The sequence below is a fragment of the Mastacembelus armatus genome, chromosome 17, assembly GCF_900324485.2.
Source record: "Mastacembelus armatus chromosome 17, fMasArm1.2, whole genome shotgun sequence".
Classification (NCBI taxonomy): Eukaryota; Metazoa; Chordata; class Actinopteri; order Synbranchiformes; family Mastacembelidae; genus Mastacembelus; species Mastacembelus armatus.
The window spans coordinates 19,333,749-19,348,108 of NC_046649.1; the positions used below are offsets into that span (position 1 = coordinate 19,333,749).

The following is a 14,360-nucleotide window of genomic DNA, read 5'->3' on the forward strand; positions in this document are numbered from 1 at the left end:
ACTGAAATGAAAAGAGGCTGCTTCTCTGAGTGAGCTCTAGGACCCAGATCCTTTCCATCTGAATATGGAAGTCACACCAGACACATTTTTCCCCTGTCTGTTTTGTGACCTTTTCATGTTTTCTTTGTTCTGCAGACTAAAGACGAACAGCCTGCAGGACAAACAAAAGAAGAGGTGGTACACGAAGCCACTGAGGTAAAGTGCTTTCAATTAGTTGTTGTTTGTTGCCCATTGTTCGAACATTGTTTCAGATGTATGTGGACTCTAGCTCAGTGTTGTATATTTTAACTCTTACTACTTCACATTTGCATTTTTTTTTTTTCTTACTTTATCCACTCTTCTCTAATCATTCTGACATTTGGCACACTCTGAATTTTCCACAAATTTTTTCTGAATATATGTATTTAAAACTTTTTTCGTTACAGTTGTATCCATGTACAATGAGTATCTGAGGTTGTCATTTTCTGATATAAATTCAAACACCAAAGCTTTACACTTTTCAGTCATTGGAGTGTTAATACTACCATATTGATTTTTAACTGAGTTTAAAAGCAAAGTTATTTCCAAACAGTGTATCTATGTGTACATACGTATTACTGTTTGTGTGTGTGAATCATAAAAAAAAATTCTCTCTTGAGCTTATTCCTGCTGTGTCTTGGCTCTGTGATGCCCTGTGTCTACTAACTACAACAATCCATTTTCAATAAGCCAAGTGTCTCCACAGGCAGCAGCATGTCTGGTGAAATATGTGGTGGATAGTATCGTAACAGATGGGGCCACCTCCTCAGGGCCTCATGGGATTAGTCCGTCAGCCCCTGTGGACGATGAGGTTTTTATGGAAGGGACTCTCAGGGAAGAGGAGGAGAAAACCCCCGACTCCCAGGAGGAGGTGTCAGAGAGGTCTATGGTGAAGGTCAGCCCCGGAGCTGTCAGACAGGAAGTGTCCCAGGCCATCAGTGACAAGAAAGGGACACTCATTATCTTGAAGGAGGCGGAGGATAAAGTAGACACCGAGGGCACAGAGATGGGGGCTTTGGTTGAAAAAGAAGAGCCTGTTGTCCCTGGAGAGGCTGTAGCTGAGGAGAATGAAATACTGTCTGCCTCCAAAGAGAAAGAAACTATCAAAGATGCTGCTGTTGTCACAGAAGCCCAAACTACAGTAGTCCAGACATTGAGTCCAAAGATGAAGATAAAAACTGATGATATGATGCAGATTAAAGGTTCTGACTCACCTAAAAAGGCCATGGCATCATGGATTTCTGAGGAGGTGAAGATAGAGGTACCCAAGGTCATCAGTCTGTCTGCAAAGGAAGTCAACGAGATGAAGACCTCAGACGGTGTGCAGCAAAAAGCAGAAATCTTCACCTTTGAAGAAGTTCAGACCGAGCAGTCGAGGTCCAGCGTGACTCAGATTTCATTTTCTGAATCTTCAACTACATCCTTAGCAGTGGTACTGTATGAAAACTAAAAGCAACAGCTTGGTATTGGCTGCCTCCCTTCATATCTCCACCACCACCCACGGCCTACCCCCATTGCGTTCGTTCCAGCAGCAGCCGAACCAGTCTAACAGTGTAATCAAGCAATGTGCATGGCTAACGGTCCTTTAACACCCAGCATTTATTTTCACACTTGCCAAACCACAAGTTTTCTTTTGCAATCTAGCCCTTTTTTTTTTCAGTTTGCTGACAGCTAAAGCAGCTCGCCTTGCCTTAGCAGCTGGCTCCCACAGCTGATAAGGAAAAAAACAGGGCTCTGACTGGCTCTTGTTTGTTTGGTTTTGTTATTTTACCATTTTTTTTTGAGCTGCGTCATTCCTTTATACCAGCTCTGTTATCAGTTCCTTGAAAGCAGTAACTTCATACCCTTGGCTCAGCGGCACTGCTGCAGCTTTCCCCACCTCATCCTCCTAAATCCCCCTGTGCCTCTGTAATCAGTCAGGAGAAAAGTTGTATGGGTCTACCTGAAAAGAAATGTTCTTAAGGAATTTTTCAAAAGCTGATTATCTAAAAGTTGCTGTTGTTGACTTCAGCAATTCTAAAACCAAATCTTCATTTGAGGTTTCAGGATTTGTTCAACTTGGCAATAGGTTCAGCATGTTGAATGGCTGTATAAATGGTATTCCATACAATCCATACAATATTAACTTTTCAGACCTTTCATTTTCTACCCCTTCTTATTGCTCTTTGTTCACTCGGTGTCCATTTTAACTGTTCTCTCTTTTACCTTCTCTCTGTCTCTTGTCTCTGTCCATCTATTTCTCCCATCAGTCTACGCTGGGATGGGTTTCTTCCTCTCAAAAGGTGACCACTGCTCTCTGGTCCTCATGAATGATCTTTAAATATTTGTGCCTATTGCTGTTTAATATAAGGTTGTACACAGTCTCAGGACCAACATAACCATTTTTTCTGTCAAGGTTAATGTGAAACTGACGAGCACTGAGTAGAATTTTTTGTCATAGTTTGAGAAAGAAAACATAATCTCATGGTATAATTTATCTTTCACAGACATCAGCTGATCCAAAGGAAAAGGTGTTGGTTGCCATGGAGACAGAGGCTGCACCAGTCGAGCTGACAGCACCAACGGTGAATATCCAGACCATAGGGGCTGCAAAGACTAAACCAGCACACCCAACAGCAGAGCTCATATCAGCAGAGCCTGCAGATCCAGCCTGTGTAGCAGTGTCACATGCATTTATTAGTAACAAAAACTCAGGAGATCCACCGGCTGCCTCTGTTGATGCTAGAAAATCTGTTATTCATGGCTCTGCACCATCTTTAGACCAAGTTCAGCAGTGTGCATCTGTGCAGTTGGAAGCAGAAATGCACCCAGCAGCTACAACTTTGGAGTTGGATGAGAGCATGTCTGACAGTATGTCTGACTCTGCTTTGTCACAGTGTGCAATGCTCAACTTAGCAGTGGAAAATAAGAAAGTAATGGATGAGGAGGGAGAGGATGCAGGGGTGGAGGAGATGGTTTCTGACTCTTTCAGATTCACTGTTGGTCCTGCTTATATTAGAAACTGTGAAAAGGAAGAGAAGCTGCTTTCAACAGAGGAGGAGGAATATAATAATGATCAAAGTGATGAGAGCTGTTTGATATGTAATAAGATGTGGTGCACTCACTTGATTGAGACCTTGTGACTTGTGTTCTTCAGTATCGTTCACTGCATCAGGGACTCTAATGCACAACTGCATGTTTGTTTTGAGATCAAGCCCTTTAGCTACTGTCTGTGGTTTAATTTATTAGTACACAGCACTTATTTGTGTCAGATTTTTATTTACAACAGTTTGGTGCTGTTTTAAGAACTGTACACAACTAACAATAAACACCTACAGCAATTTGTTTCACACAACTAATTCTTCTGCCTTCTTGCCCTGCAGACTCTTGAGGTCAGTGAGATGGGAACCAAAGAAATGCCTGTGATCCACACAGAGACAAAAACTATCACCTATGAGGCTGCAGAGGTACATGTCAACAAAACCTGATATGGCACATTTTAATGATGTGAGAGGATTGTGAAAGTTGTCACTTGTGATTACAGAGAAAATCACACAACTCTGCCTTTCCCATCAACTGTGCTGAGGTTTTGTCCCACAAAATTCCACTATTCACCCTGGTTCTGACCACATAAGGCAGCTCTGATAAACTGAACATACTCTAGCTAGCTGGTCAAGAAGCTAGACGACCCAGTTAAAGAAGCAGATATCTGTGGAAGACAAAAGTAAATCTAATAGGAGAGTTAATATTGGATTCGTGTTTCTCAGGTTGGCAGAAAAACAACTCCAGATAAATGCTAAATGTTGCTCAGCTTTAGTTATAGTAGTCTTTGTAATATTTTATGCAAGGTGTTTTCAGCTTGGTCAATCAGTTAATGCATCTTTAAGTGCTACTATAACATTTTAAAAATCCTCATTAAATCTGCTGTAGTGCCTGTATCCACAACACAAACATGAAACATCATCTGATAATGCACGTTTTGCTTATCAACAGATTGACACGAATGGTGACGCAGATCCTGGGGTGTTGCTGAGTGCTCAGACCATCACCTCAGAAACCACCAGCACCACAACCACCACACACATCACTAAGGTCAGAGTTCATCCATTGTTTCTTTGACTTCCTGACACTAAACCAACACTTAAAGCCTCCAGCTTATCTACAGCCTCTGTAGACACATTAGTTGTATAGACACATAACTCATTGCACTTTGCTGGGGTTTCACCTGTTGCATCACAGTTTCTCTCTTTCCAACAGTCATATGTTTTCATTCTATAATTAACTGGAGTAAAAATCTTGACTTCAGTTACCAGAAATGATGTGAGGTGATGTTTTTTTTATCCACATACAGTAATGTCAGGTGATAAGAGGGAGGAAAGTCCAAATTTGTGTAGACCAACCATTATTTGTATTAATTATGCTTGATTATTATTATTTTTTAAATAGCCATAATTTTTCAGTTTTCAAGTTACGATGTTCTGTTATTCTGTTAATAAAAAATAATTCACATTTCAGGTTAATTAGATTTAATAAAACTTTCAGTGATGTTTGTTGCCATATGGTTTTGTGTATGAAATCTTTTTGTTCTGTTGTCAGACGGTGAAAGGAGGAGTATCGGAGACAAGAATCGAGAAAAGGATTGTCATCACAGGAGACGCAGACATTGATCATGATGAGGTTCCTTAAAGTTTTTATCTTTTCATCCTGCTGTTTAAATCCACTATCGTCATTCTATTTATTTGCCTCTAAAGTAAATATTGTGTTTTAGCAGTGACCATGGAAAAATGTAATGCTGTGACCTTAGTGGCATCCCAGGACATTAGTATAGAGTGGCCTAGCATATGACATTTTAAACCAAATAGAATTAATTCGTCATGTGACTTTAACAAACACTGGAAGAATGACTACTGTACCAAAATGTGACTTCCCTGTTGGCTTATTGACTTATAATTCAACGTCCCGCTCCCTCCCTGTCCTTCCCCGTTCTTTGTCTCCCCCTGGTGATCCCTCTGGGCACTGCACTCCCTTATGTAGGCCCTGGCTCAGGCCATAAAGGAGGCTAAAGAACAGCATCCTGACATGTCAGTGACCAAAGTAGTGGTACATAAAGAGACAGAGATCACGCCAGAGGAGGGGGAGGACTGACCCAGGTAAGACAGCGGGGCCCTTGTCCTGGTCCTGGTCAGGGCCCTGTCGGGTTTAGTCTGGTCTAGTCTGGTTTTACCTGGGTTGGACTGGGCTTCTTCAAACTCTCCATTCTCAGTCATGCTGCTTTCCCATCAGCACTTCTTCTTACTGGCACTGACAGCCATGCTTCTGTAATGTCTACAGCTATTGCAGCATGCTGTTGTCATTCCTGCTCCACTTGCCCTACAGGGAAAAGGTCAACATGTCCGTGTGTGTGTCTGTGCAGACCGTAATATCCGGTCTACGTGCACACTCGTAACGACAAGGCTTAAAACCCTTTACAGTACTGCTGCTGGCAGTCTCATGCAATCTGTTGTGATTTGGCTGCAACACTCCCACCTGCTGGAAAGAAACACAAGCCTTTTTTTTTTTTATTAGAGAGAACAGCTGTGTGTGCAGTGCACGTAACACAAACCTGTCTCATTATTTACACAGTTTATCATTTTAAAAGGTCTAAAATAAAAAACACTTTACAGTTTTTAAAAAATGAAAAACTGCGTCTTGAATAAGAACATTTGGTGGAAAACTAGAAATTATTTTATCTTGAGTGCATCAAAACAAACTACACTGAAATAGGTCTGCTCTTGTTGAGCAGTATTTTTGTAAAAACATTTCCCATACATTGTGTAGCCTCACAAAGGACACCGGCAGTGATGAGCGATTAAATAGTGGCTGAACCGGCTTCTGCTTCACCCAGTCGCCCTTATGAACTGAAATCTGATCTCGAGTGTACACAGACATGCTTTAGTTTATTTTCAACCATGTGCTTAGAAGAAAAATCATGTACTTTACTGGATAAGTCCGTATATTGTTAACTATCGAAGTATCATATAAACTGTAGTATCAAAAATAAACTGTATATTTGGAAAAACGATAATATAGTTTTATTTTATGTAACATTTTGCTTAAATGTACGTACCACAGCGTTAGTCGCGTGGAGTTAGTAACGTGGAGCAGAATTTTTATATAGTGACAATCAGATTATTCAATCAACAGTTTAGTCTTTATAGTTTGAAATGCCCAGATGCATTGGGCATTTCCCTAAAAACTGAGTTTCTAGGGCACTTACATTTGAAACATTTTGACATATAGCACTGTTCCTCTCAAGAAATAGGTTAGCAGTGCTCGTGGTTTTCTACAAACTTCGCAAATGCAGCCGTTTGTGTTTCAACTTGTCTGCTTTCAGTGCTGTGAGATGCATGAGGCAGCCTTTCATTCCACTGTTCCATTGCATGTCATTGAAACCCTACCACTGTTTCCCCTAAGCATTTTTATATGTGGAACCTTTGCATTGCCTGAGTTATTCTAATTCACCTTTTGGCTCTAAAGTTTACTTCATCAGCTTTGACTGAAGGGGCACAGGGTTTGGAGCGAGCAAGCGTGCATGTGCATACTTGCATTGACTCATCAGATGGGAATGCTTGGCTTTGTTTGTGTGCCGTTGCCTTTAGGTCCTGTTTGTGTGTGAGAAAGCTTGTGTACTGTGTCAGGGCTGTCTATTAGAACAGCTGTGATTCTGAATAGCACTATTACCAGAGAAATATTGACTCTGGTGTTTTGGGTTCTCATCTTCTCAATAACCTTATCAGCAGAAATTTGGAGTAGAATTGTCCAAAGCACAAAAAACATATGCAGAACAAAGTGTGTGTGTGTGAGCTTCAGTGTGAGTCCTTCAAAGTTAAAGCTCTCAGTACAGCTCGTCTGTGCACCATACTTCATTTTCAAAATGTTTCCAGCTTCTTTTTTTGTCGTACATGGGATCTGAGGTTGTTTATTTTTTCATTCTCATCACCCAGATCCAAAATGTAACTATTCTTATTTTGAAATATCTACAGAGCATAAAACATAGCAGTCCTCTCTTTCTGAAAACCATCTTTCAGCTCATGAATTGGTAAAAACATTACAATATCAATTTTTCAGAGGTGGCACATTCCTCACAGTTTACCACATCCATCCATTAACTGCACTTCTTATATATTGTCCAAAAAATAGAGTGATTGATTGATTAAATGATTTGATATACTTTTCAGCTGTGGCTCAAGCCTTGAGTCCTTGCTCATCTTTGCTTTTAACCGAATATGAAAACATTACTTTTTTTAATTACTTTCTTGGAAACAACTGTGAGCATTGTTTGTAAGTTAGTTATAAATGAAGGCCATGTATATCTATGGTTCAGAGGTGATTAAATACACAGGATGTACCAACTGTTGTTGTTTCCTCTGCTCTTTCAGGAATAACACTGAGGGCACTTCAACCTCCCGCAATCCAACTCCATATATATTACACGAGGACTCTGAAGATTAGAAAGGCTCCTCACTCTCCAAATGCTGCAGCTCGCCGCTAGTCCCACCCATCGTCTGCAAAATAAATAAATGCATTTAGCATGAGAAGGACGCAATGTTGCATTTCCAACAAACAGAAAGATTATTCAGAAATCTGTATGATTTTAAAAATGGTTCTTGATCCATCTGCACGCCAAATCCCTGTGTGCAGCAAGCAAACCTTTTGCTTTCACTGCCTTACGACTTTGATGCATTTTTATGATTGAGAAAAATTATTGTAGCAACATTTATGCAATATTATTTATGAAATAAAGCCATCACTCCAGAAACTTAAAATCGATGTAGGCTGTATATGCTAGAGAGTATTCACTATTTAACCTTGCTGTAAAAGTGCCAACCTCATTTGCCAGCAAGCATCTCCTCACTCACTCCAACTACGCGATAATTGTGCGTCAGGTATGCCACTACAAAAATCACTACAGCCCGGTACTGTACATATCAAAGCTTCCTTAGCAGTATAGCAAATTATCTTTCACAGTTGATTTTGTCTTGTCTTTTTAAATTGCGTTTTCCATTTTATGATTATTTGAGTGTTTTATAATTTCTCATCTACTTATTCCACCACTGCATCACCCCTTTGGAGCAGGTCTGTTTTGGGTAACACCAACGAATTAAGATGCCTGTTCAGGCTTTGAATGATTTCCAGGATAGATGACGAGCTGCAGCACAAGTTGCAGGTTTGTGCGACAGTAAGGCAAAGGGGTCTGCCCACCTATATGTAAAGCCAAGAGAGGTCTGTGACTCCCACCCCCACTGCTCTCTGAACATATCAGCTGTATGCCTCCCTCATCTGTATCTGAATAAGCAAGTATTGTTCATGTACAGCCATGTTTCTCCCCAAGTGGTGAAATAAAAGTGGCAAATGCATTTGTTTTAATTTGCTGTTTTCTTCTCAAATAATAAAATGTTGACCAGAGTACTGAAACACATGTCAGTGATGGATCCATTTATTGAGTATTAATATATTTAAACTGAGCTACAAAGCCAGTGTCACCTATTGGCAGGAAAAGTCAGATACAGTCTTCGCTGATTTTTCTAATTGTTCAGCGTGATTAGTAAGACAAATGATTCCATTTATTATATCACAGTAACCAGCTCCGGTATGTGACCTGTATTAGATAGAATCATAATTGTAAAGCTGCTTTAAAAATGTCGTCTCACAGCTAATCCAGTTAAATTAAAAGATAAATCAACAAATTCATTAAAATCTGTGGACCCAAGAAATAATCTGAGTAAGAGACCTGGCAGGCACTAAGAGAGCCTGTGCTGAGATTATTAAGACCCTAAAGAAAAACTGGATTTAAATTGTAAACTATGGTTGGCTTATTATCAATTAAACTAATGCTCTAAACATTTAATAGACCTTTTAAAAGGAGTACCCCCTGGCTAATATAAAGGCAGGATTTGGCAACAGGTAATTATACTGAATACACTCCAAAGCCCCGCCCACCACTGGTACGTGCGAGTGCACCAAAGAATGGCGGAAGGTAAGAGCTCTCACTCTGTTTCTGTTGCTGGGTGCTAGCGGATCGCTGCAAAAGGCCTACCTTTTGTAATTTCTTTTCTGCATGTCTTTGCCTATTATTTACAAAGCAGTGTAAACGTTTCCCATTGTACATGTGCTGAGCGTTTACAAGCACATATACAATGTGTGTAAAACAAAAATTATAATCCCATGGGTCAAAAAAAAGAAGAGCTTCCCTTGGCTTCGATCTGTATGACTAAGTCCAAGATCAGGTTGTGTTTTTGTTTTGCATCTTGACATGTCGCTGCCAAAAGTCATCTAAGTATGAACACATGTAATGTCTGTAGACTGTAAATAAAAATTAAGTTATTAAGGACTGCTGCTTTAAAATCTAAATAGTATTTTTTTTTCTAGACTAATCATTTATTTTACAATGTTTTTATATTTTCTACATAGACCTTAGGATGTTTTTAAGATTGAGATACAAATGGATGATCATTAGACTATTTATTTTCTCACATGTATATATTTACTACAGTATGGACATATGGACAGTTGACTTTAATTTGAGAACCTTTTGTTTATAATATAAGTAGTCTCACTCCTTGAGAAAGGTTTTTTGTTTTGTTTTTCACATCCTGTTATGTAACACAACAGCCTTTGACTGTTTATTTGGATTAAGTTACAGTCTACATGTCTCAGTGCAAACAGACAATATCAACACAACAGAAAACAATAGCAACAGAGTAGAAAGATGAGTGTTCAGGTGGATTACAGACTTTCATGTCTGGATAATAACACTACTAAGAATAGTAATAGTAATAGTGGCGGCACAGTGGTTTAGAGGTTAGCACTGTTGCCTCGCAGCAAGACGGTTCATGGTTTGAAACCCCGCAGGGGCCTTCCTCTGTGGAGTTTGCATGTTCTCCCTGTGCTTGTGTGGGTTTTCTCCAGGTACTCTGGTTTCCTCCCACAGTCCAAAAACATGTATGTCAGGTTGATTGGTGACTCTAAATTGCCCATAGGAGTGAGTGTGAGTGTGTGAGGTTGTTTGTCTCTATGTGGCCCTGTGATGGACTGGTGACCTGTCCAGGGTGGACCCCTGCCTTTCACCCAAAGAGAGCTGGGATAGGCTCCAGCAGATCCCTGGGCCCCTGGTTAGGAATAAGCAGGTATAGATGATGGATGGATGATATCTGCAGGTCTACACATGTCATCTTTCGCTGCAAAGTGAGTCGTTGCCTCGAACATAGACGATCTCGGTGCAGTACCTGCTCCGGTGCGGCAGGTGGCGGCAGAACAATGCAGCATTTCCTGCGGAGCCCCACAGTCACAACAAGAGGAGGAAGAGGAAAAACGACAGCTCTGGGTCGTCGTCGACTGCCTTGCGTGACAACACAAGGATCGTGTTCAGGCTTCGGGTATGAACATTTTTATTTCGTCCTTGTCGCTCCGAACGGCGCGGGAAACGACGCGGCGTTTGTCGGTGGTTTGTTCGCCGGTTCGCCGCCGTGTTTCCCGCTGTTTGCGAACTGCTCTCAAGACACCAGAAACATGCCAATGGAGGCTTGCTGACCAAAATGGCTGGGCGCAGTGAAATGTGAAACATTCTTGCTAAGGTTATCCTTTCTTCACGCAACGCGACTGTCACGCATCACAGCGGCGAAAACGCATTTAGTTAAGTTGAGAAAAGTGCGTGCATTTGTCTCTGGAGCTGTTTCTGGATTTTTATTAGCGTTGCTGCGGCTTTTATCGCTGTCGGGCCTGTCGTGTTTTTTTTTTAAATTCCAGGTCATTTCTGCATGATTGCTTCAGCCACTTTTATTTACTCCCTGCATTTTTGTCAGTTTGCTGTAAACAATGCAATGTTTGCTGCAGGTTGCTGCTGTATTTGTGGTGGATGTGTGGTGCATACTGTAAATGTTACCGGAGAGCTCCACCTCTCAGCTGTGCAGGTTAGGTGCATGTCCTAATGTTTGACTCTTTGCCGGTTTTCCTCTGCAGGTTGCTCCTCTTTGACCTGCAACATGTCTGATTTACTGAGATATATCGACTACGACCACAAAGCCACCTTTCTGAAGATGCTCAACCAGCAGAGGATGGAGGGTGAGCACTGTGACGTGGTGGTGGTGGTGGAAAACATAGAGTTCAGGGCTCATCGCTGTGTGTTGGCAGCCTGCAGCAACTACTTCAAAAAGCTCTTCAAGAAACAGAGCGACGAGGACAACTCCATCGTGGAGTTGGACTTCATCCGCTCTGATATCTTTGAAGAGGTGCTCAATTACATGTACACAGCCAGGCTCGCCGTGAGGAAGAAGGACATCAATATGATGATGTCATCGGGCCAGATTCTGGGGATCAACTTCCTGGATAACCTGTGCACTCAGAAACGTGAGCTGACCAACATGAAGACCCGGGAGAACCAGGCTCCAGGCGACCACGGGATGAGAGCTCAGGACGCCATCCTGAAGGAGCTGGCCATGGAGGAGGTGAGGAAGAACAGCTTCTATGATCAGGGGATGGATAGCATGGGGCCAGGCGGCTCTCACGTGTCTCAGCCGCACAACTACAACACCAGCATGGGTAAAGATCCTCACACCCATGGCTGGGGCTCCTCCTCCTCCAGTGATATGAAGCTGGAGTACCTGCTGTACGGCCACCGTGACCACGGCTCCTGCCAGAGCACAGGAGCGAAGCCCATGGACCACAACGCCAAAAAGGAGCGGCTTCTCACCGCCAACCGCCCCTATGGCTGCGAGCACTGCCCTAAAGCCTTCACCACTGCCGCGCATCTCAAGGAGCACCTGAAGATCCACTCTGGCTTCAAGCCTCACCGCTGCGTGGTCTGCGGCAAGGCCTTCATCAGGGGCCCCGACCTGAAGAGGCATGAGAGGGTCCACAGCAACGAGAGGCCCTTTGCCTGCCAAATATGTGAAAAGGCCTTCAAGCACAAGTCCCACCTGAAAGACCACGAACGGCAGCACCGAGGCGAGCGGCCATTCAACTGCGGCTCCTGCGACAAAGCCTTCATCAAAGCATCGGATCTTAAGCGCCACTGGAACACCATGCACAGTGGGAACCCCCGCAGACAGATGTCCCTGTCTCCTGCTGCCTCCCAGCACGGCCAGGGGGACGCCCCCGACCAGAGAGACTGGAAAATGGAGATAGGGCCACACTCACATAACTCGGGGGACTGTTAAGCCTGCAAATACACACACACATACTGACATACAAACATGCCCACATGTACACTTAAAACATGTAAACACACTGACATAACCACAACCCTGTGACAGGCCGACGGCCTGACATCACATGGACAATGACCAGAGTGAGTAACAAGAGTTCATAGCATGTTGAGAAGACTGTGGGGCTGTATTATTATTATTCTAAAGAGTTATGTCAAAACAATGTTTTCTTTCCACCTGTAAAATCATGTAAATGTTTAGTTCACGCTACTATACATATATTTTTCACAAAGCATTGTTGCTATCTAGACAGGGGGTTCTCATAACATTATTCTCTTTTACTTTTATGGGATATGTAACATTTAAATGTCTGTTTAACCTTTACTGGATTTTATGGAGATAAAAGACAGAACAAGAGATGGGGGTAAAGATTTTTCTGCATAACATTTGTTGCATTGAGTATATTCATGTGGATGTTTTAATGGATGTGTTTAGTTGTATTGATTGATATTACACTGTAAGAGTAAGAGTCACCATATTGCATTTGACGCAGATGATACCAAAGTCTTGGGTCTTTGATGGATTTTCTTTAAAGGCTGTCCTACCCAAGCAACCGGCCAACTAGATTTACTGTTATACAGTATAACTGTCATCCAGCTATCAACAGTTAATGATAGATGTCTGTATATACTGTAGCTTAGTTTGTTGCACAATTAGAGTACACAATAATTAATTATGCACATATAACATTGTCCTACTCCTACACTTTGACAATAAACACCATTTGCTGTGTTTTATTGTTTTCACAGAGTTTGTTTTTTTTTTTTTGTTGTTGTTGTTGTTGAAAGGAGTTCTGCTTTCTGCCTGAGCCACGCCCAAATCGGCCTTAAAGCACAACGTGATTTCAGATCTTAAATATTTCTCTGACATACAATGTATGTGAGCGGGTAAGTAGAAACCAGTGGTGCATTTAAAAGATTTTCAAGTGTTTGTGTGGGATTACAGAGGCTTTTAGAGCAGAAACTATCCACCTGTGACAGTTTGTCCAGTAAGAATACTTAGTTAAAACAGAAAACTTCAGTGGTTTTGTAAACAATATACCTGGATTTTAAATCCACTTGTTTCCCAGTGGTAACAGTCGAATAAGCAGGTCAGGAGGGAACTACAGGTGTGAGGTAACACGGACTGTTTGAAACGTAAAACATAGTGAAATGTTTTAGAGACATGCTGCTTTTAAAGCTGCAGTGTTTGTTTATATTCATCTACTTAATTATCACAGCCAAGATGTTCCTGCGAGCGATAGCTGCAACTGTGATTGTCCATCTGCCAATTATTTTCTTGATTAATCTTCTGGAAATTAGTCACAGAATGTTTATCAAATGGTTCATTGTGTCCCTAAAACTGTGTTTACCATCGTATTAGACAAAAAAAGGAGAATTTTGCCATTTTTACCTGTAAAATTATAAAAAATCTTAAAAAGTCAACAACCAATTTTCTCTTTGACTGATTAATTAATTCATAGTTATTGTGCATCTAATAATAATAGGGATGTTTAGAATGAAAGCTGAACTGATGAGATGAGCGACAGAAATATTTAAAGCATCAATGGCAAATGTTCGTTATTTCCAGCTTCTCAATTGTCAGAATGTGTAGTTTGTGTATTATGTGATAGTAAACTATTTGTAGGTTTTGGGCATTGCTTTGACACATTTCATCCTGTGTTAGATTTCACCTCAAGTTTTCAGAATTTGTAATGAGCATTTTCCGACAGTTTGTGGTTGAAATAATTGAATGCAAATTAAACTGAGGTAAAAATCTGCTTTAATTTCAACATAAATCTTAAATTTGTGGTCAAACTCTCCTCTGTTCACAGATACGGCCAGCCTCATGTTTTAGTTTGTTTATAACTCTGGCCTGTGCAAAGAGTCACATCTGCTGCCCAGCACCCACCCATCCCTGAAGTCCACTACGATCATGGTTTGTTCAGCCTGTTTCAGCTCTCTAGTTTGGCTCAGTCATGAAACAACCTCTTGGTGACCTCAGCGTTTTTCCAGGGTAAAGACGTTTTGCACAGGACATAAAACCAGAAACCACACACCCCCAACATGGCTTCATGTGATTCATCATCTTAGAAGACTTTGCAGCAGCTCTCCCATACTCTGTATGCAACACTAGATGGTG

General features: G+C 41.4%; 2 protein-coding genes across 2 annotated transcripts in view; both read left to right on the plus strand.

The window, feature by feature from the left end:
* The window catches only part of LOC113133764 (band 4.1-like protein 3), a 42,854-nt gene extending 34,403 nt beyond the window's left edge, over positions 1 to 8,451 (plus strand). The window contains exons 19-27 of the mRNA XM_026312636.1: positions 136 to 195; positions 725 to 1,450; positions 2,268 to 2,300; positions 2,505 to 2,582; positions 3,381 to 3,464; positions 3,991 to 4,089; positions 4,594 to 4,674; positions 5,032 to 5,147; positions 7,416 to 8,451. Coding sequence (XP_026168421.1) covers positions 136 to 195; positions 725 to 1,450; positions 2,268 to 2,300; positions 2,505 to 2,582; positions 3,381 to 3,464; positions 3,991 to 4,089; positions 4,594 to 4,674; positions 5,032 to 5,142 — 1,272 coding nt within the window. The 3' untranslated portion in view covers positions 5,143 to 5,147; positions 7,416 to 8,451. The remainder of the gene's footprint in view (positions 1 to 135; positions 196 to 724; positions 1,451 to 2,267; positions 2,301 to 2,504; positions 2,583 to 3,380; positions 3,465 to 3,990; positions 4,090 to 4,593; positions 4,675 to 5,031; positions 5,148 to 7,415) is intronic.
* A 1,849-nt stretch (positions 8,452 to 10,300) lies between these two features.
* LOC113134950 (zinc finger and BTB domain-containing protein 14-like) lies at positions 10,301 to 12,976 on the plus strand. The gene is made up of 2 exons (XM_026314567.1): positions 10,301 to 10,412; positions 10,996 to 12,976. The coding sequence occupies exon 2, from the start codon at positions 11,019 to 11,021 to the stop codon at positions 12,189 to 12,191; it is 1,173 nt and encodes a 390-aa protein (XP_026170352.1). The 5' UTR covers positions 10,301 to 10,412; positions 10,996 to 11,018; the 3' UTR covers positions 12,192 to 12,976.
* Positions 12,977 to 14,360: the final 1,384 nt, after the last annotated feature.